Raw genomic sequence first — 20,185 nt, forward strand, 5'->3', positions numbered from 1 at the left:
CCACCCCAAACATTCTCTCTTCTCCCCCCTCCCATTGGGCAGAAGATACAAAAGCCTGAAAGCACGTACCACCAGGCTCAAGGACAGCTTCTATCCTGCTGTTATAAGACTATTGAATGGTTCCCTGGTACGATAAGATGGACTTTTGACCTCACAATCTACCTCGTTATGATCTTGCACCTTATTGCCTGCCTGCACTGCACTTTCTCTGTAGCTGTGACACTTTACCCTGCATCCTGTATTGCTTTCCTTTGTACTACCTCAATGCACTGTGTAATGAATTGATCTGAATGAACGGTGTGCAAGACAAGTTTTTCACTGTACCTCGGTACATATGGCAATAGTAAACCAACTCCAATTCCAAGTGCAGTGCAGGCAGACAAATAAAGTGCAAGGGCCATGACGACGTAGATGCGGAGATCAAGAGTTCAAGTTTGTCTTTTAGCATATGAGAGGTCTGTTCAAGAGTCAGATAACAGCGGGATAGAAGCTGTCCTTGAGTCTGGTGGTACATGTTCTCAAGCTTTTGTATCTTTTCCTCAATGGGAGAGGGGGAGAAGAGAGAATGACCGGGCTGGGAGGGGTCCTCGTTACGTTGGCTGCATTTCCAAAGCAGTGGGAAATGTAGACGGAGTCGATGGAGGGGAGACTGGTTTGTGTGATGGACTGGGCTGCGTTCACAACTCTGCAGTTTCTGGCGGTCCTGCATCAGTGAAGTGTTTGAGAGGGTCCATCCCCTGTGTGCAGTGGCTGCAGGACCCCAGACAGTGGTCCTTCCCTACAGAGTCTTTGCAGCAGCTGTGCTGAGCTTCGGTGCATCCCTCAGCGCGTACTCCTGTACCATTAGGCAGCCAAGGCCAGTGTTTCATCCACACCCTTCCCTGCCCCTGAACTGAGTGACCTGTGAGGCTATGTCAGAGGTACCCACACAGGTTGGGTCTGGAGACACATACGGGCCAGATCGGGCAAGAACAGAAGACTGAAAATCAAAAAAATGCAGGAAATCTGAAATAAAAACAGAATATGCTGGAAACACTCAGTGGGTCAGGCAGTGTCTGTGTAAAGAGTCATTCACATTTCACATCTAGGACCCTGCGTCAGAATTCTCCAGCATTTCCTTTTATTACTTAAGAAGATTTCCTTCCCTGAAGGATGTTAGGCAATCAAATCGTTTTTAAAACAATTGCTCTTTTTTTTAAAAGAAATTCCAGTTTAGTCACTGAAGTTAAATTCTAACGCTGCTGTGGTGGGGATTGAATTTGAGTCTCTGGATTGTTAGTCCAGTAATTTACCTATTGTACTACAACCCTACCACTAATCAGTGATGTCACAGAAGAAAACATCACAAGACAGAAGGAGGCCATTTGGTCCATTGTGTTGGTGCTGGTCAGGAAAGACCTATCCAACCTGATTGTTGTAGGTTTGTAGCCTGTGGATGTGGAGGTGAGAATCAGGGTCCCGGGATACGAGAGACACAGGAGACTGCAGACGCTGGAATCTGGAGCAACAAACAATCTTCTAGAGGAACTCAGCGGGTCAAGCAGCATCTGTCAAGGGGGAAGGAATTGCTGACATCTCGGGTTGAAACGTCAACAATTCCTTCCCCCTTGACAGATGCTGCTTGGCCCGCTGAGTTCCTCCAGAACATTGTTTGTTGTCCCAGGATTAGAGGCTGGCCATTTAGGATCAAGGTGCTGAGAAATTTTGAGCTATAGAGTCACGCAGTGCAGAGGCAGACCCTTTGTCCATGCCAATCATCAAGATTAAATGAAAATTAAAAAAAAACCTGCAGACCCTGTGAATCTGAAACAAAAACAGAATGCTGGAAAGAGTCGCGATCAGACAGCGGTTCCCTTTCAGTCGATGGCTCATAGATCTGAAACATCAACCGTTTCCTTTTTCACCAATGCTGCCCCTCCTGAGTTTTTCCAGCATTTTCTCTTTTTTGACCACTTACGCCAATCCTCCACAGATCCCATTTTATTCTCCCCGCATTCCCAGGTTCCACCACCCACCCACATACTAGGGGACAATTTACCCTCACATCTTTGGGATGTGGGAAGGAACTGGAGCACCCTCTACCCCCGAGGACTCTGGGCATTCCAGTGTTGGAGTTATCCCAGGCAGAAGGGATTCAGGGATGTTGGGACTGGGGGAACAAGGAGTTCAGGGCCAGCCATGACCCAGGGACCCGAAGGCAGGGTGTAAAGTTTTGATCAAATGGTACAAGAGAGATGTAAGGAAAAGCTTTCCTATGCAGCGCATGGTTATGGTCTGAAACTCACTGCCTGTAGTGATGGTGAAAACAGAGTCAGGGGCTTCAGGGGGCAATTGGATAGGAACTTGGAACCAATAAGTTGCAGGGTCGTGGGAAACCAGTGGAGAATGAAACTGAGACGAGCTGGCATAGATGATGGGCTGAATGGCCTCATACATCCAAATGATGACATGATCTTATTGACAACAGGAACAGGATTGAGCTGCTGGGCTTGGCAAGGTGGTGCAGCTGGTAGAGCTGCTGCCTCACTGCTCCTGCAACCCAGGTTCAATGCTGACCTCAGACACTGTCTGTGTGGAGTTTGCACGTTCTCCCTGTGAATGCATTTGTTTCCCCCCACATGCCAAAGACATGTGGGTCAGTGGGTTAATTGGCTGCTGAAAATTGTGCCCAGTGTGTAGGTGAGTGGGGGGGGGGAGTAGTTGAAGGGAATGTGTGGAGAATAAAATGGGATTGGTGTGTGGTTGATGGTCGGTATGGACTCGATGGGCTGAAGGATCTTTTCCCTGCTGTGTGATTTTATGTCGTTGTCCTCTTCTGCTATTCTGCCCATCGAGTCTATGCTGTCTACTAGTTGAACAATCCCATCAACCCCATTTGCCCACACTTCCCCCAGAGCCTACAAATCACTCTCTCTGTATTAACACACACAAGATGCTGGAGGAACTCAGTAGGTCAGGCAGCATCTATGGAGGGAAATAAACAGTTGATGTTTTGGGCTGAGACCCTTCATCAGGACTGGAAAGGAAGAGGGCAGAAGCCAGAATAAGAAGGTGGGGGAGGGGGAGGAGCACTCGCAGGCAGGTGAGAGGTGAGTTCAGGGAGAGGGGCTCTCTGTATTGTCTGTCCCATTCCCTATTGGAAGCACTGATTGCTTCTGGTCTCACCACCCGTAAAGACAGTGAGGTCCAGGTCATAAGCCTTCTCTGTGAACAATTGCATTTTCTAATAACCCCCTTGAAAACTTAAACAAATGACTGGAGGAACTCAGTGGGTCGAGCAGCATCTGTGGGGGAAGGGAATTATCAACATTTCAAGTCGAAACCCTGGATCAGGACTGAGAGGCAAGAGGTGTCCTGATGCAGTGTTTTGACCTGATATACACCTCACCTCTCCACCCTCAGTTTCACATTTCCACCAATCCCATTTTATTCTCCCCACATTCCCATCAACTCCCTTCACCCACATACAAGGGACAATTTACAGTGGCCAATTAACCTACCAACCTGCACTTCTTTTGGATGTGGGAGGAAGCCACAGCACTTGGAGGGGGTGGGGGGGGGGGGGGGGAGTCTCGCACAGTCACAGGGAGAACGTTCAGACTCCACACAGATGAGATCCCTGTCACTGAGGCAGTGGCTCTACTTGCTGCACCATCCTGCTGTCTCTCCTGTTCCTTGTTAGTCAACATGTTCTATGTGGTGGCTCAGTGAGGAAGGTTCTTTACCCTGAGTCAAGGGGAACTCCAGGACCTTGTCCCCAAAACCTAGCCTGGATCTGCCGGTGCAACCGCAAGTGAGTGCTGCTCAGCTTCAGGTGCCGTCTTTCCCATATGATGATAGCCTCCAATTTCCCAGTCACCATCAAACATCCCAAGGCTCAATTTTTAACAAAGAACCAGGGAGTTCTCAGCAGTTTGGCCAATAATTTTTTCTCAATCCATTACTAAAAGACAGGTTGTGTTGTTTATGACAGTTTGCTGTGCCCAAATTGGCTGCCATATCTCCTGCGTTATGATGGCCTCGTCGTTGACTCCAACTGTCTTTGGGAGGTCATGAAAGGACTGTGAATTTGCAGGTGTGCACAGAAGATACAGATGTGGTTTCTACCCAAGGTCAATTTTAGCTGGATGTAGATGGAGAGGAAAGGCACTAGTGGAAGTATCTCAACATCTGCCCTGTCCTGTCCCCTCAGGATCTTATATAGAGCCATACAGCACAGAAACAGGCCCTTTGGTCCAACTCGTCCATGCTGACTGTGTTGCCCAGCGAGCTAGTCCCATCTGCCCACATTTGGCCCATAGCCCTCTAACCCTCTCCTCTCCATGGACTTGTCTGGATGACTTTAAACGTTGCTAATGTACCCGCCTCGACCACTATTTCTAGCAGCTCATTCCAAATACGCACCACCCGTTGCATGAAGAAGCTGCCTGTGATGTCCCTCTTAAATCTCTTGCCTCTGATCATAAACCCTCTTGATTCAATAAGATCATCCCTCAGTCTTCTAAACTCAGAAGAATACAGATCATGGAGTCGTACAGTAGGGAAACAGGCCCTTCGGCCCAACTGGTCCATGCCGACCAAGGTGCCCATCTAAGCTAGTCCCATTTGTCCACATTTGGCCCATAGCCCTCTAAACCTTTCCTATCCATGTACCTGTTCAAGTGTCTTTTAAGAGCCTGCAAGCTGCAAAGAATACACAGTCTCAGAAATGTTCAGCCAATGTTGATGCTGCAAAACATTGAATCAGGCAAAATAAATTGATGTTTCTGGGGAAAATAATGCGTAAGTATTAACCTAACTAGTTGCTTCTCATCCCTATTGGTACCTGTGCCTATAAAATCACAGAGCTGTGTTTGAATGATAAACTGCTCAATATGTAATAACTATTGTGCATCTGTGACTGTATGCCACCGTAATATTTAAATCATTTACATCTTTCACGTTGAGCTGCTTTTTCATGCAAACACTGATTGAACCTCATCATTACATTATTGATGCCTATTGGCATTGAGCCAACGTCCTCCCCCTCAGTCAGATCATCATGGGGTCAAGTCCACTTTTGGAGACCTGAGCACATGACAAGAAAACAGGAGCAGAAGTAGGCCACTCAGCCCCTCAAATACCCCGTCATTCAATATGACCACAGCTGATCTGTCCCAGGACATCTCCTCTTCTGTGTCACTTCCCCGTGGCCCTCAATCCCCTGATCTTCCCAAAATCTTATCTACTCCAGTTGAAATACTCCCAATGATCCAACCTCCACAAACCCCCAGGACAGAGAATTCCAGAGATTCACCACCCTCTCTGAGAAGTTGCTATGCTCTTTTAAATGACCATTCTCTTATCTAGTAACTATGTCCTCTCATCCAAGATTCTTCCACTAGCGGAAACATCTTAGCATCTACCCCGTCCTGCCCTCTCGGGATCTCATACATTTCAATATGATCACCCCTCATTCTTCTAAACTTAGGCCCAACTCATCCATTGCCATACAAGGTGCCCACCTGTACTAATCCCATTTGCCCGCGTTCGGGCCATATCCCTCGAAACCTTTCCTATCCATGGACCTGTCCAAATGTCTTTTAAATGTTGTTAATGTACCTGCCTCACCCACTTCTTCTGGCAGCTCGTTCCATACACTGACCACCCTCTGAGTGAAAAAGTTACCCCTCAGGTTCCTATGAAATCTCTCCCCCTCACCTTGATTCCCCAACCCTGGGAAACAGACTGTGCACATTCGCCTTATCGATGCCCCTCATCATTTTATACACCTCCATAAGATCACCCCTCATTCTCCTACACTCCATCGAAATAAGTCCCAGTCTGCTCAGTCCCTCTAAAACAGCCTCTCAAGTCCCAGCAACATCCTTGTAAATCTCCCCTGCACTCTTTCCAGCGTAATGGCATCTTTCCAAGCGATCTAACTGTTTAGCAGCTCATGATAGGAATTCAGGAATTATCCCAGTGAACCTCTTCTGGAATGCCTCCAATGCCAGGGTATACCTTCTCACGTAAGGCTGACACATCTTTTGCAGTACTGAGGAAGTGCTGCACCGTCAGAGGTGATGAGACACCAGACAAAGACCCTGTTTGTTCTGCTGGGTGGATGCTAAAGGTCCCATGGACGTCTCTCCTGATAACTTAATCAGCACTTGGTCCCCAAGCATCATCATGAAAGCAGGTTGTTATAGCATACTGTGCTCACCTCGGCTGCCTCAGTACATATCATGGGCTGTAAAGTGCCCTGAAGTGGAGAAAGGTGTCAGAAGGAACTCTTTCAGTAGGTTTGTCCTTTGAACAATTGTACAGAATCACTAACCTGTCACTCAGCTACAGGAAGGATGTCATTAAGCTGGAAAAGGTGCGGTCACGGTGGTGTAGTGGTTAGCGTAATGCTATTACAGTGCCAGAAACCTGGGTTCAATTCCGGCTACAGTCTGTAAGGAGCTTGTATGTTCTCCCCGTGACTGCGTGGGTTTCCTCCGGGTGCTCCGGTTTCCTCCCACATTCCAAAGACATACGGGTTAGGAAGTTGTGGGCGTGCAATGTCGGCACCGGAAGCGTGTCGACACTTGTGGGCTGCCCTCAGAACACTCTACACAAAAGATGCATTTCACTGTGTGTTTCAATATACATGTGACCAGTAAAGAAATCTTATTTTGTCTTAAGAAAAGATTTATAAGGATCTTGCCAGGACTGGAGGGCTTGAGTTATAAGGAGAGACTGGATAGGCTGGGACTGATTTCCCTGGAACAAAGGAGGCTGAGGGGTGACCTTATAGAGGTTTATAAAGTCATGAGGGGCAGAGATAAGGTGAATGGTCACAGTCTGTTTCCCAGGGTAGGGGAGTCTCCAACTAGAGGGCATGGGTTTAAGATGAGAGAGAAAGATTTAAAGAGGACATGAGGGGCAACCTTTGCACACAGAGGGCAGTGGGTGTATGGAACAAGCTGCAACAGGATGGTACAATTACAGTATTTAAAACTCATTTGGACAGGTCCATGGATAGGAAAGGTCAGAGAGATATGGGCCAAACACGGGGAAATAGGTCTAGCAGAGGTCAGCATGGATGAGTTGGGCCAAAGGGCCTGTTTCTGTGCTTTATAACTCCATGACTGTATTGTGAGAATTGTTGGCACCAATACACATGCACACACACTCACAGACACACACAAACACACTTACTCTCTCACACACACACGCACACACACTCACACACACACACACACACACACTCACACACACACACTCACTCACACACTCACTCTCACACACACACACACACACACACACACACACACACACACACACACACACACACACACACACACACACACACACACACACACTCCTCTGGCAGTTCTGGGCCTGTGTGCACAGTCCAGGGAGCAGCAGTGAGCCAGACCTGGGCCGTAAGCGCCGGACAGGAGTGAATCATCCCCTTCATGCATGGTGCATATGTACAGGGACCAACAGAGAGCCACACAAGGGCTGTACTACCACACAGCAATGAATCATCTGCTTTAATCTACTGCATGCTGTGTATTTACCAAGACCAGCTCCGAGACACACAGACCATTCATCCTGGATGGGAATGAACTGTTCCCATGTGTGCTGTGGGCATTGTACATCTCAGGTGTGGTGTCAGAGAACTGGAGAGAAGCAAATGTTATTCCCTTGCTCGAAACGATAAGGCCACCAACTGCAGGCCAGTCCCTTTAACCTCAGCAGAGGGAACACTTTTAGAATCATTGACCCACATTAATAGTCATCTCAGGGGAAGTGGATTCATTACAGCAATTTACACTTCTTAAGGTCAAACATCGAGTCATAGAGCAATACAGCACGGATACAGGCACTTCAGCCCAACCAGTTCATGCTGACCACGGTGCCCACCCAGCTAGTTCCAATTTCCTGCGTTCAGCCCATATCCCTCCAAGCCCCGCCCCTCCGTGTGCCTATCCAAGTGCTTCTTAAATGACACTGTTGTACCTGCCTCACCCACTTCCTCTGGCAGCTCGTTCCACACACTCACCACCCTCTGTGTGAAAAAAGTTGCCCCTCAGGTCCCTTTTAAATCTTTCTCCTCTCGCCCTAAGCCTATGCCCCCTAGTTTTGGACTGTTACCGTCCACCTTATCTCTGCCTCTCATAACTTTAAACACTTCTATAAAGTCGCCCCTCATTCTCCCACATTCCAGGGAATAAAGACCCAGCCTGGCCAACCTCTCCCTGTAACTCGGGCCCTCGAGTCCTGGCAACATCCTCGTAAATCTTCTCTGCACTCTTTCCAGTGTAACCACATCTTTCCTATAACAGGGGACCAAAACTGTACCCAGTGCTCCAAGTGTGGCCTCACCAACAACTTATACAACTGCAATGTAATTGCAACAATCATTGTTTAACCAATTTAATAGAATTTTTTGATGGAGTAACAGATAGAGTTGAAGAAGGTAATGTGGTTGATATGGTGTACATGGGCTTCCAGAAGGCTTTGATAAGGTGACACATAATAGCACATAATAGGCTTCTCAGCAAAGTTGAAGCATAGAAGAGCCATTGAAAGCATGGATACAGGGTTGGCTAAGTAATGGGAAACAGAAGGTCATGGAGACTAGTGGTTTCTCAGAGTGGAGAGAGGTGTTGCCCAGGGATCAAAGGGGCCATTAGAAGTATTGTCAAGTGTGAGGAGGATGGAGATTGAAGCAAGATATAGACCAGCTGGTCATATGGGAAGAAGCACAGCAGATGGACTTCACAAGATCACAAGACAAGGGAGCAGAAGTAGGCCATTCGGCCCATCGAGTCTGCTCCAAAGAAAAGAAAGGGAAAAAGAAACAGAAAAAAGAAATGAGAAATGGGGGAATGTCCATGAGAGAAAAAAATCTATTCCTTTCTAGCCCTAATTTCCGGCCTTATCCCCATATCCCTTGACACCTTGACTAATTAGATAACTGTCTATCTCCTCCTTAAACACCTCCAATGATCGGGCCTCCACTGCTGTACGTGGCAAAGAATTCCATAAATTCACCACCCTCTGGCTAAAGAAATTTCTCCTCAACTCTGTTTTAAACCTGTACCCTCTACTTCTAAGATTGTTGCCTTTGGTCCTGGACTCACCCACCAAGGGAAACAGCTTGGCCACATTTACTCTGTTCAGTCCTTTCAACATTCAAAATGTTTCTATGAGGTCCCCTCTCATTCTTCTGTACTCCAGTGAGTACAGTCCAAGAGCCGACAAACGCTCATCATATGCAAGCCCTTTCATTCCGGGAATCATCCTCGTAAATCTCCTCTGAACCCTCTCCAACATCAGCACATCCTTCCTAAGATATGGGGCCCAAAAGTGCATACAGTATTCCAAATGAGGCCTCACTAGTGCCCCGTAGAGCCTCATCAACACCTCCCTACTTTTATACACGATACCTCTCGAAATGAATGCCAACATAGCATTCGCTTTCTTTACCACCGATCTGACCTGGTGGTTAACCTTTAGGGGATCCTGCACGAGGACCCCCAAGTCCCTTTGTACTTCTGTACTTTGAATTTTCTCCCCATCTAGATAATAATCTGCCCGTTTATTTCTGTTTCCAAAGTGTACAACTGCACATTTCTCAACATTGAATCTCATCTGCCATTTTCTTGCCCATTCTCCTAAACTATCTAGGACTCTCTGCAACCTTCCCGTCTCCTCAATGCTCTCTACTCCTCCACCTATCTTGGTGTCATCCGCAAACTTAGCCACAAAGCCATTTACTCCATCATCCAAATCGTTAATGTACAAGGTAAAAAGAAGTGGCCCCAAAACCAACCCCTGTGGAACACCACTAGTAACCGGTAGCCAACTAGAACAGGACCCTTTTATTCCCAACCTTTGCTTTCTGCCAACCAGCCAATGCTCCACCCATTCCAATATCCTACCTGTAATTCCATGACCTCTTATCTTATTAATCAGTCTCTTGCGCGGCACCTTGTCGAAGGCCTTTTGAAAGTCTAAATACACAACATCTACAGCTTTTCCCTTATCTACCCTACCTGAGGTTTCCTCAAAAAACTCCAATAGGTTGGTCAGGCAGGATCTTCCCTTCACGAAACCATGCTGGCTTGGACCTATCTTGCCTTGCGCCTCTAACTCACATTAAAGGCAAAGATAACATGATTGCTGATTGCTGATTTTCTTGCCTGATGTTAAATGAGAAACATGCATCTTTACTAATCTAATATTCTGTAATTGTGTAGAATGATAATTATTAACATTTCTACTGTATGCGGGGTTAAATATTTTTTGAAAAAATTCTTTTTAGGTGGGAGGTGTGTTATGGACTAGGTTACTATTGGTGAATATCCCTTTAAGATAGAGCATAGTGATGTGCGTGTGTGTTGGCGTGGTCACGACAACAGAAGATATAGAACGTAATGATGTTTTTGAAACAGTCAGTCGGAGTCAGTCAGAGGAGAGAGAGAGAGAGAGAAACACCAGCCTGCTAGTCTCTATCGATGGAGAGAAACAATAACTGTGTCTGTCACTACAATCCATGTATGGATTTTTGGAGTCCACTTTGTCATTAACCTGTAGAGGGAAACAGGTATTTGTGTTTCAATGCATGTCTGCAGAAGAGACAATATAGAATAAAGGGTCATTGAAAATAAAAAAGACTGAAGACATAGAGACCTGAAATAAATTCAGAAAATGCTGGAAACACTCAGCAGGCCAGGCAGCATCTGTGGAGAGAGAACCAGTTAATGTTTCAGGTTGAAGACCCTTCATCAGAACTGAGAAAGAGGTAAAACAAAGACAGAAGAATAAGAAATTCTACAGATGCTGGAACTTGGAGCAACACACACAAAATGCTGGAGGAACTCAGCGGGTCGAGCAGCATCTCTGGAGGGAAATAGACAGTCGACGTTTCGGGTCGAGACCCTTCATCAGAACCGGAAAGGAAGAGGGCAGAAGCCAGTATAAGGTCAGGGGATGGGGAGAAGCACAGGCTGGCAGGTGATATGTGAGACCAGGTGAGAGGGGGAAGGTAGGTGGGTGGGGGAGAGGGGAAACAAGTTAGTTCAGGGAGCAGAGGGGGAGGGCAATTGGTAAATTATTTTATTATTGTCACATGTACCGAGGTACAGTGAAAAACTTTGTTTTGCTTGCCATCCATACAGATCATCTCAGCACATTGAGGTAGTAGAAGGGAAAACAATAACAGAATGCAGAATAAAGTGTCACAGCTACAGAGAAAGTGCAGTGCAGGCAGACAATAAGGTGCAAGGGTCATAATGAGGTAGATTGTGAAGTCAAGAGTCAATCTTATCCTACAAGAAATCTGTTCAACCGTCTTATAACAGCAGGATAGAAGCTGTCCTTGAGCCTGGTGGTACGTGTTTTCAGGCTTTTGTATCTACTGCCTGATGGGAGGGGGGAGAAGAGAGAATGTCCGGGGTGGGAGGGGTCTTTGATTATGCTGGCTGCTTTACTGAGGCTAGACAGAGGCCGTGGAATGGCTGGAACAAAGGGAATTTCTGTGATAGGGTGAAATAATGTCATCATTAAGCAGACAGTTAAGCCCTTTTGTAAGGTGTCTGGGTGATGTACACTCCGTCACACCGGGACATGCCCAGCAGGACAGAACATATATAAATGACAAAACAAGGGAGAAAGGGATAACTGGTAAATTAACCAGACCTGATGGAAGGAGGAAGAATGAAGGAAACTGTTGTACAAGGGGAGCAGAGGCAGAAGGACATGGGTATGAGTGTACAAATCATTGGAAGTTGCAGAATGGGTTGAGAAAGTGGTTAATAAAGTATCCACAATTCTGAGCTCCATCTGTAAAGGTAAGGGGGTATAAAAACAGCAAAGTCGTGGAATCTTTATGAAGCACTGGTCCAACCTCAACAGCAGTATTACAGTCATTCCTGGTCACCACATTACAGGAAGGCTGTGAGGGTATTAGAGAGGAGAAAGAACTCCGAGAATGGTTCTGGGCTGAGGAGGCACAGTTATAAGGGGAGATTAGAGAGGCTGAGACTGTTTTCTTTAGGGAGGGAAGGCTGAGGGGAGATTTGGTCAAAGTGTGTAAAATGATGAGGTAAGTCAAAACACTGCAGATGTTGCAGCTCTGAAATAAAATCAGAAGATGCTGGAAACATTCAGCAGGTCAGGCAGTGTCTGTGGAGAGAGAAGCAGTTAATGGTCCAGATCTGGGATCCTTTGAGAGAACTGAAACATTAACTGTTTCTCTCTCCAGGGTTAAATGATGAAAGTCTGGACAGAACGGATAGTGGGAAGAACCCTTCGGCGGAGGGGTCGAGATTCAAAGGTCATGGGTATAAGGAATGTTAAGAGTGATGTGAACCAATATATGCGGTGGGCAGTGTGTGGTTGGCATCTGGAACACACTGCCTGCAGAGATGGTGGAGGCTAGTTCCAATGAGGTCTTCAGTAGGGAACAGGATAAGTAAATGGTCGAGAAAAATTTGCAAGGCTGCAGAAAAGGGACTAGGATGTGAAATTGGAGAATAGATCTGGTATAGAATCAGCACCAACAAGATGGGCCAAATGGCCTGCTCATATGTCATAAAGCTGGAAAGAGTGCACAAAAGACTTGTGAGGATGTTGCCAGGACTCGTGGAACTGAGTTATAGGGAGAGGTTGGCCAGGCTGGGACTTTATTCATTGGAGCGTAGGAGACTGAAGGGCGACCTTATACAAGTGTATAAAATCATGAGGGGCATCGATAGGGTGAATGCACATAGGCTTTTTCCCAGGGCTGGGGAATCAAGAACTAGAGGGTGTAGGTTTAAGGTGAGAGGGGAAAGATTTAGCAGGAACCTGAGGGGCAACTTTTTCACCCAGAGGGTGGTCCGTATGTGGAAATGAACTACCAGAGGAAGTGGGTGAGGCGGGTAAATCAATAACATTCAAAAGGCACTTGGACAGGTACATGGATAGGAAAGGTTTAGAGGGATATGGGCCAAACATGGGCAAATGGGACTAGTTTAGATGGGAATCTTGGTCAGCATGGACCTGTTGGGCCAAAGGGCCTATTACTGTGCTGTTTGAGTCGATGAGACTGCAACCATCCTATGATCCTATGAAGAGCTGCTGACACCAGGACACACACAGGCTGTACAGCACTAGACAAACAAATTTATCTCCTTTCACCTGCGCATACAACGCCTAAAAATTTCAGGAGTTTGGAAGGAATAAAATTTCATTTCTGTGTCACCTTTCAGGTTGTTAAACACTCCACAGTCAAAGAGATGTGTCTGAAGTGTAGAAGCTATGGTAGAGTAGGAAAAAGGTGGGGATTGGAACCAATAGGGTTGGTTGGTGAGAGAGACAGGACTCACATGATGGGCCGAACAGCCTCTTCTCTGCTGCCTTATACCTTGAAAAGGAGAAGGCAGCAAAGAAAAGCATTTCTGGAGGCAGGTATGAAATGTTCAAGACCAGACATGTTACTGCAATTATATTGAGCAAAAGAACATAGGAAAATAGGAGCAGGAGGAGGCCACTTGGCCCCTTGATCCTGCCCCACCATTCAACATGATCCTGGCTGATCTGTCCCAGGCCTCATCTCTTCTGTGCCAGTTCACCATGGTGCCCAATTCCCTGATCTTTCAAAAATTAAACCTATTTCCTCTTTAAATAGTCCCAAAGATCTCAGCCCCACAACCTCCAGGGTGGAGAATTCCAGAGATTCACCTCTGTCTGTGTGAAGTTCCTGGGCACCTCATCTTGTAACTACGCTCCCTGATCCACTAGAGAAACATCTCGACATCTACCCTGCCATGACCCCTAAGGACCCTGGTGAGGCTGCATCTTGGACACAGTTCTGGTGTTCCTCCCTGAAGAAGGATATCCGTGATATTCAAAGGCTCACCAGATGCAGGGTCTCGACCTGAAATGTCAACTGTCCATTTCCCTCCACAGATGCTGCCCGACCCACTGAGTTCCTCCAGCTCCTTGTGTATTGCTCCAGATTCTGGCATTGCAGTCTCTTGTGTCTCCACCAGATTGATTCCTAGTCTTAGCATCCTGAATGGAGTTTAGAAAAACGAGAGGTGGTCTCCCTGAAACAGCCAAAATTCTTGAAGGGCTTGCCAGAGTAAATGCTGGGTTGATTCTTGCCTTCAATTGGGTGTCTGGAAATGTGGATCAGTCTCAGAACAAGGGTTCACAGAGTTATTAAACACGGAAAAAAGGCATTTTTGCCAAGGAAGTCCTTACTGACCATCAAGCACCCACTCACATTAATCCCACTTTGATCTACTTTCATTCTCCCCACATTCCCAGCAACTGAAACAGGCTGCCAGAAGTAGAGGTGGAAGCAGATACGATAATGCTGTCTAAGAGGCTTTTAGATAGGCACATGAATATGCAGGGAGCCAGCATCAGAATCAGGTTTATTATCACTGACATATGACGTGATGTTTGTTGTTTTGTGGCAGCAGCACAGTGCAAAGATGTAAAATTACAACAAATTACTAAATAAATAAATAGTGGAAAAAAGAGGTATAACGAGGTGGTGTTCATGGGTTCATGGACAGTTCAGAAATCTGATGGCGGAGGGGAAGAAGCTGTTCCTGAATTGTTGAGTGTGGGTCTTCAGGCTCCTGTACCTCCTCCTTGATGGTAGTAACGAGAAGAGGGCATGTCCCAGGTGGTGAGTGTCCTTAATGATGGATGTTGCCTTCTTGAGGCAGCGCCTCTTGAAGATGTCCTCGATGGTGGGGAATGGAGGGATGTGGATCATGTGCAGAAAGAAGAGATTTAGTTTGATTTGGCATTGTTTTCAGCACAGATATGATGGGCCAAAGTGCCTGTTCCTGTGCTGTGCTGTTCTGTGTTCGATGTTCTACCTCAGTACCATGTTCCCGCTCTCCCTCCCCATATCTTTTGGTGCCTTTTTGTGTTCAGAAATGTGCCCGTTTCCAGTCGTACAGGATAGTGCAAGAAGGTCTTATTGAAGGACAGAATGCCCACAAAGGGCTGAAGGGCCTGTCCCTGCTTCTTACGAAGGGATCAGGTGGGTGGGAGGGGGCACAATGTGAGGAGGATGCACTAGAACTCTCCTCCTCTCCCCTTGGCTCCCCTCCCGCTCCTGGTTTCTGATTACATTCCGCTGAACTTAAAGAGCCCAATTAGTTGCAGGCTGCAGTCCGGCTGGCCTACATTCAATCGGCTGACTTCCCCATTCAAAGTGTTGCCTGGGCAGCGAGTCTGTGATCTCCACGCTGCCACATCTCCTGCTGCTAACGCACGGGCTGCACACTGCCTCTCCAGAAGGGGTGTGGAGAAGGGGGAGCCAAGCCCGAGGTGGTGAGGTTGGTGTACATCCAAGGAGCGGGCAGAGTCTTGGGTCGTATCCCCTGGTGTGGTTCCCCTCCAGGGGAGGTGAACCCTGTTCTCCCCTCCCCACACCTCACCACCCCACACCTCCCGTCCCCTCCCCACCCCACCCCACATCTCCCCACCCCACATCTCCCCACCCCACATCTCCTCATCCCACACCTCGCCTCCCCTCCCCACACCACAACCCCCCCCCCCCCCACCAGATGTGGGACCAGGGGATTTTTATTGTTGGGGAATTGAAACAAAGGGAGAAGATGGAGATCAGGTGCAGAGCCAGTGGGTGGGGGGAGTGAGTGTGTGTGTGAGCTGAATTGCCCACGCCCTCATTCCCCTCCCCTTTCCTGCTTAGTAAGAGGGATTTGGAATAACCTCTCTCTCTCTCTCTCACACACACACATGCGCGCCTCGCACTATTGTACTGTGGAACATCCAGCGGGCTGTGTGACTGGGATGGTGGAAGGGAGCTGGTATCTTTGTGGTGAAATGTGCTCATGTTTAATGTGAAGCGGGTCGGAACCTCTCTCAGAGCCCGTGTGGAGTGACCTGTTGGGCTGGCGAAATGACCACCAAAGGCAAGCACCTCTCCGTGTGTGTGTGTGTGTGTGTGTGTGTTAAATGGAGAGGGTTTCTGCACGTGTGGACGCTGCTCAGTGTGCGCCTGGGAACTCAGGAATGAAAGGCTGTAGTTAGCTCTCTCTTTCTCTCTGCTTCCCCAGCGTTAGGTGATGTGGCGGCTCTCTCCCTAGCCGAGGCTCCGCTCCACCATGCCCCAGAGCCCGGTCTCCAGTGAGGATGAGAGGCGGAGTGGCTCCGAGTTCCTGGGGGAGTCTGACACCGAGAGCTCCGAGGACGGGGCCGTGCGGGGCGGCGCCGCCGCCGACTCCACCGTCACCCCGCCGAGACCCATCCACACCGATTTCAGTATGATGGTGTTCCGCATCGGCATTCCCGACCTCCAGCAGACGGTAAGGGCGAGGGGGACGGGGAGGGGGACACCGCAACGGAGGCAGGGAGGGCGATTACAACAAAAGCAGTGGTTTGCATTCGTATAGCCACGTCCCAAAGTGAAATGCAAACCACTCAAGTACTTATTGCACGGGATTACAGGCACAGCAAGATCTCAGCAGCAGTTGTTCCATTGGTGTCAGGATGGGGCTTTAAGGTTTGACCGGCACCTCCTACCATTGGGTGAAGCAGGGTTGCTCCAGCAGGGCAGAAGGGTGGATGGGATGGAATCTGGGACAACGCGCGGGGTGCTGGAGGAACTCAGCGGGTCGGGCAGCGTCTGTGGAGCGGGGAATGGACGGGAGACGTTTCAGACCTTTCATTCTGCCGGGCCCGAGAGAGCGGCCCCGGCGACAGGGTCGCGCTCCCCGAGGATGTCAACGCGTGTTCCAGTGGCGCTGGGGGTGGGAGGGGAGGGAGAGCGGCGGACGGGACCGGACCGGACCGGACCGGAGGGGAGGGTCAGCGGTGTCCGAGGAGAAGGGTTGTCGGGGAGTTCTGAACTGGAGAGGTTGCACCGCTGGGCGGGACGGGACGGGGCAGGGGAGGTGTGGGGACGTTTGGTGTGGTTAGTTGGAGGGTTACCGTGGCTTTTCTCCTAGTTACGGTTCTGTCAGAAAGTTTGACTTTCTCAAATGCACCGGAGTGCCCGTCCACTCTCCCCACACAGAGCACGGCTCTGGGAACAGCTGATGGACTGTCCCTGTGTGGGAGCAGATCTGACGTCTCAGCCCGCTGAGATCCGTTAACTATTCCTCTCTCGGCGTGTGTTGCCCGGCAGTGATCGCTGGCGCTGCTCGCCCCGCATCTCCTGCTGCAGGTCAGACCAAGTTGTCCGCTGAGGCTCAGTGGGTGAGACTCACGTCTGTGGGTCAGGAGAGTTGTGGGTTTGAGCTCTAGATCCAGCCTGGGGCTCCAATGCAGCCTGCACCATTGCTGCTGCTGCCTTGTGGGTGAAGTGTTGCAACCAGACTCCCCTCTCCTTCAAAAAAAATCCTGTGACATTGTTGTAAAGAAGAGCAGGACGATCCTCCCTGGTGTCCTGGCCGACAGTTTCCCTCCCTCAACATCACAACTAAGCGAATTCTCTCATTATTATCCATTTGTACTGCATACAGACTGCTCACTGGTTTTCTGCATTAATGCAGTGACTGCATTTAACAATGAGATTTATTGGCGATGTACGACTGTGAGGTAGACGGCAAATTGGTAAAGAAGAGCTGAGGTCTGGGGTAGATCAGCCATGGTCGTATTGAATGGTGGGGCAGGATTGAGGGGCCGAGTGGCCTCCTGTTACGTTCTCATGTTTGAGATGTCTTACAGTGAGGAAGGTGGTGAAAGCAACAAGCCACATGTTGGTCCTAGCAGATGAGGGTGAAACCCTCTTGCAACACACCTGATGCTGGAGGAACTCAGTGGGTCAGGCAGCATCTGTGGAGAGAGACGGACAGTTGATGTTTTGGGTCGAGACCTTTAACCCTCTTGTTGTTAGAGCAACAGAACTCTGTGAGTAGCAAGTCCTTGGATAATGGCCATAAAGGGTTTAAAAGTGAGTTTGTATTACCCTTGGGTTTCACCATGGAAGGTTAATTGGCTGCTATAAGTTACTCTTAAAACAGCTTAATGGTAAAATGGATCAAAGGGGAGTTGGTGGACATGTGTGAGAGAATAGGTTGCAGGTGTGCAGCGAAATAAGACTGGGAGCTGGCATGGAATTGATGGGCCAAAGGGTCTCTTTCTGTGTCACAGTAAGATACCAACCTATGAGGGGCATGGTGGCTGTGAGCTACTGCATTTCTGAGGTACCTGTGGGTTTAACATAGAGGACACACGGACACCAATCCCAGTTGGTGCTGTATCCTGCCATGTGTAAAGTTGGTCGGGATTGGCAAGTCCGGGTGTAGACGGAGAGGCAGTCAAGCACCACGGTGGTATCGCTAGGGACGGAGTCTGTCACCTCTCCCTGGTCATTATGGTTACAGTTAAGCAGTGGCTGTGTCCTGGTGCCTGAACTAATTAATCCAGTGGATGCGAGCTCAGACTTCACCGGAGTGGCTTGAAACAAGGGGAAGACTGGAACAATTCAGTTGGCCAGAGGTGGATAGTGGACCAGTGATCACCACACAGAAAGCAGCTGCTCGGGTCTGGGGAGACTGCTGTGGGCAGCTGGCTGCCTTGTTGCCACTCACAGCAAGTCAGCACTTTGAGGAGAGGGGTGGGGAAGGAGGCAGAGTGAATCAGCACAGATACAAAATACGTTCTGTACTCAAAGGGTTAAAGTAATGTGTCAATGGTGGGGAGAAAAGAGGGTAGCAACTTCTGTACAAAAGCATGCATGCCGGTATACACATGTATGCACATACACATGTGTACGATAACCTGCAATTACGTGCTACCTTCAATGTGGTAAAACATTGCATGCTTTACAGAGAAATGCTATCAAACCAAAGTCACAAATGAGGATAAATTCCACCTTTTAGAAATGAGGTCAGAAAGCAAGGTCTTGGTGAAGGAGGAGAGGGAGGTAAATTGGTTTATTATTGTCACATGTACCGAGGTACGGTGGACAAACTTTGTTTTGCATGCCATCCATACAGATCAATTCATCACATCAGTACATTGAGGTAGTACAAGGTAAAACAATAACAGAATGCAGAATGAAGTGTTACAGCTACAGAGAAAGTGCAGCGCAGGCAGGCAATAAGGTGCAAGGACATAACAAGGTAGATTGTGAGGTGGTGTGGTTGAGGTTGGAGCTGTAAAAGCCTGTGGTGAGCAAGAGGCTGGAACTGGAGAAGCACTGAGACGTGGGAGGGGTTTCCAGAGGGAGTGAAGGGCAGGGCTAGGCACGGTTGGGGAAACGTGCGAGGTAATGTTGGAGGAGGTGTGGCTGGATCGGGAAGCTGTGTGAGGCGGTGAGCACGGGGTGATTGTAGTGTGAGTATTGATTCTAAGCCAGTTGGAGGTGAGTAATAGAGTCACACAGCACCTAACTGGTCCATGCCGACCAAGATGCCCATCTAAGTTAGTCCCATTTGGCCCATATCCCTCTAAACCTTTCCTATCTGTGTACCTGTCCAAATATCTTTTAAATGTAGTTAATCTACCTGCCTCACCCACTTCCTCTGGCAGCTCGTTCCATATACCCACCACCCTCTGGGTGGAAAAAGTTGCCCCTCTGGTTTCTATTAAATCTCTCCCCTCTCACCTTAAGCCTATGCCCTCTAGTTCTTGATTCCCCAACCCTGGGAAAAAGACTGTGTGCATTCACCCTATCTGTGCTCCTCATGGTTGTATACAACTCTGTAATATCACCTCTCATTCTGCTACACTCTAATGAATAAAGTCCCAGCCTGGCCAACCTCTCTCTATAACTCGCCCTTGAGTCCTGGCAACATTCTCGTAGATCTTCTCTGCGCTCCTTCCAGCTTAATGACATCTTTACGTATGCATCTTTTGAGCTCACAAACATATTGGAGTTACCAGGAGGTCACCCTGACAGTGAGACAGAGGGGTTGGCATTTGTAATTTGGCAGTGACCTCTCTGAATCTCAACCTCCCTCGCTGCAACTCCCCAAGTAAGAAGGAGACATGAGGCTGCCAGTCCTGATGAAGGGTGTTGACCCGACATATCAACTGTCCAGTTCCCTCCACAGATGCTGCCCGACCCATTGAGTTCCTCCAGCATCTTGTGTGTTGGTCCATAGTAAGAAGGGTGATTCATACTGTGTCTTTGGGCTTGAGTCCAGTCGTTTGACTGCCTAGGATTCCAAATCCAAACGTACCACCTGCTCAGAATCATCACCAGCCATGAGGCTGTTTGTCC

At 48.4% G+C, this 20,185-nt stretch overlaps 1 protein-coding gene across 4 annotated transcripts in view; it reads left to right on the top strand.

Annotated features, from left to right (window-relative positions):
* The window catches only part of LOC127585488 (SH3 and multiple ankyrin repeat domains protein 1-like), a 224,065-nt gene that overhangs the window by 49,725 nt on the left and 154,155 nt on the right, over positions 1–20,185 (top strand). For 3 of the 4 annotated variants that reach the window (XM_052042975.1, XM_052042977.1, XM_052042978.1), the window contains exons 1-2: positions 15,783–15,926; positions 16,071–16,319. In XM_052042975.1, the coding sequence (XP_051898935.1) occupies positions 16,119–16,319 (201 nt within the window). In that variant the 5' untranslated portion in view covers positions 15,783–15,926; positions 16,071–16,118. Of the gene's footprint in view, positions 1–15,782; positions 15,927–16,070; positions 16,320–20,185 lie in introns of those variants that run through there. The other variant, XM_052042976.1, reaches the window with a different exon arrangement.

The sequence above is a fragment of the Pristis pectinata genome, chromosome 33 (assembly GCF_009764475.1).
Source record: "Pristis pectinata isolate sPriPec2 chromosome 33, sPriPec2.1.pri, whole genome shotgun sequence".
Lineage (NCBI taxonomy): Eukaryota > Metazoa > Chordata > Chondrichthyes > Rhinopristiformes > Pristidae > Pristis > Pristis pectinata.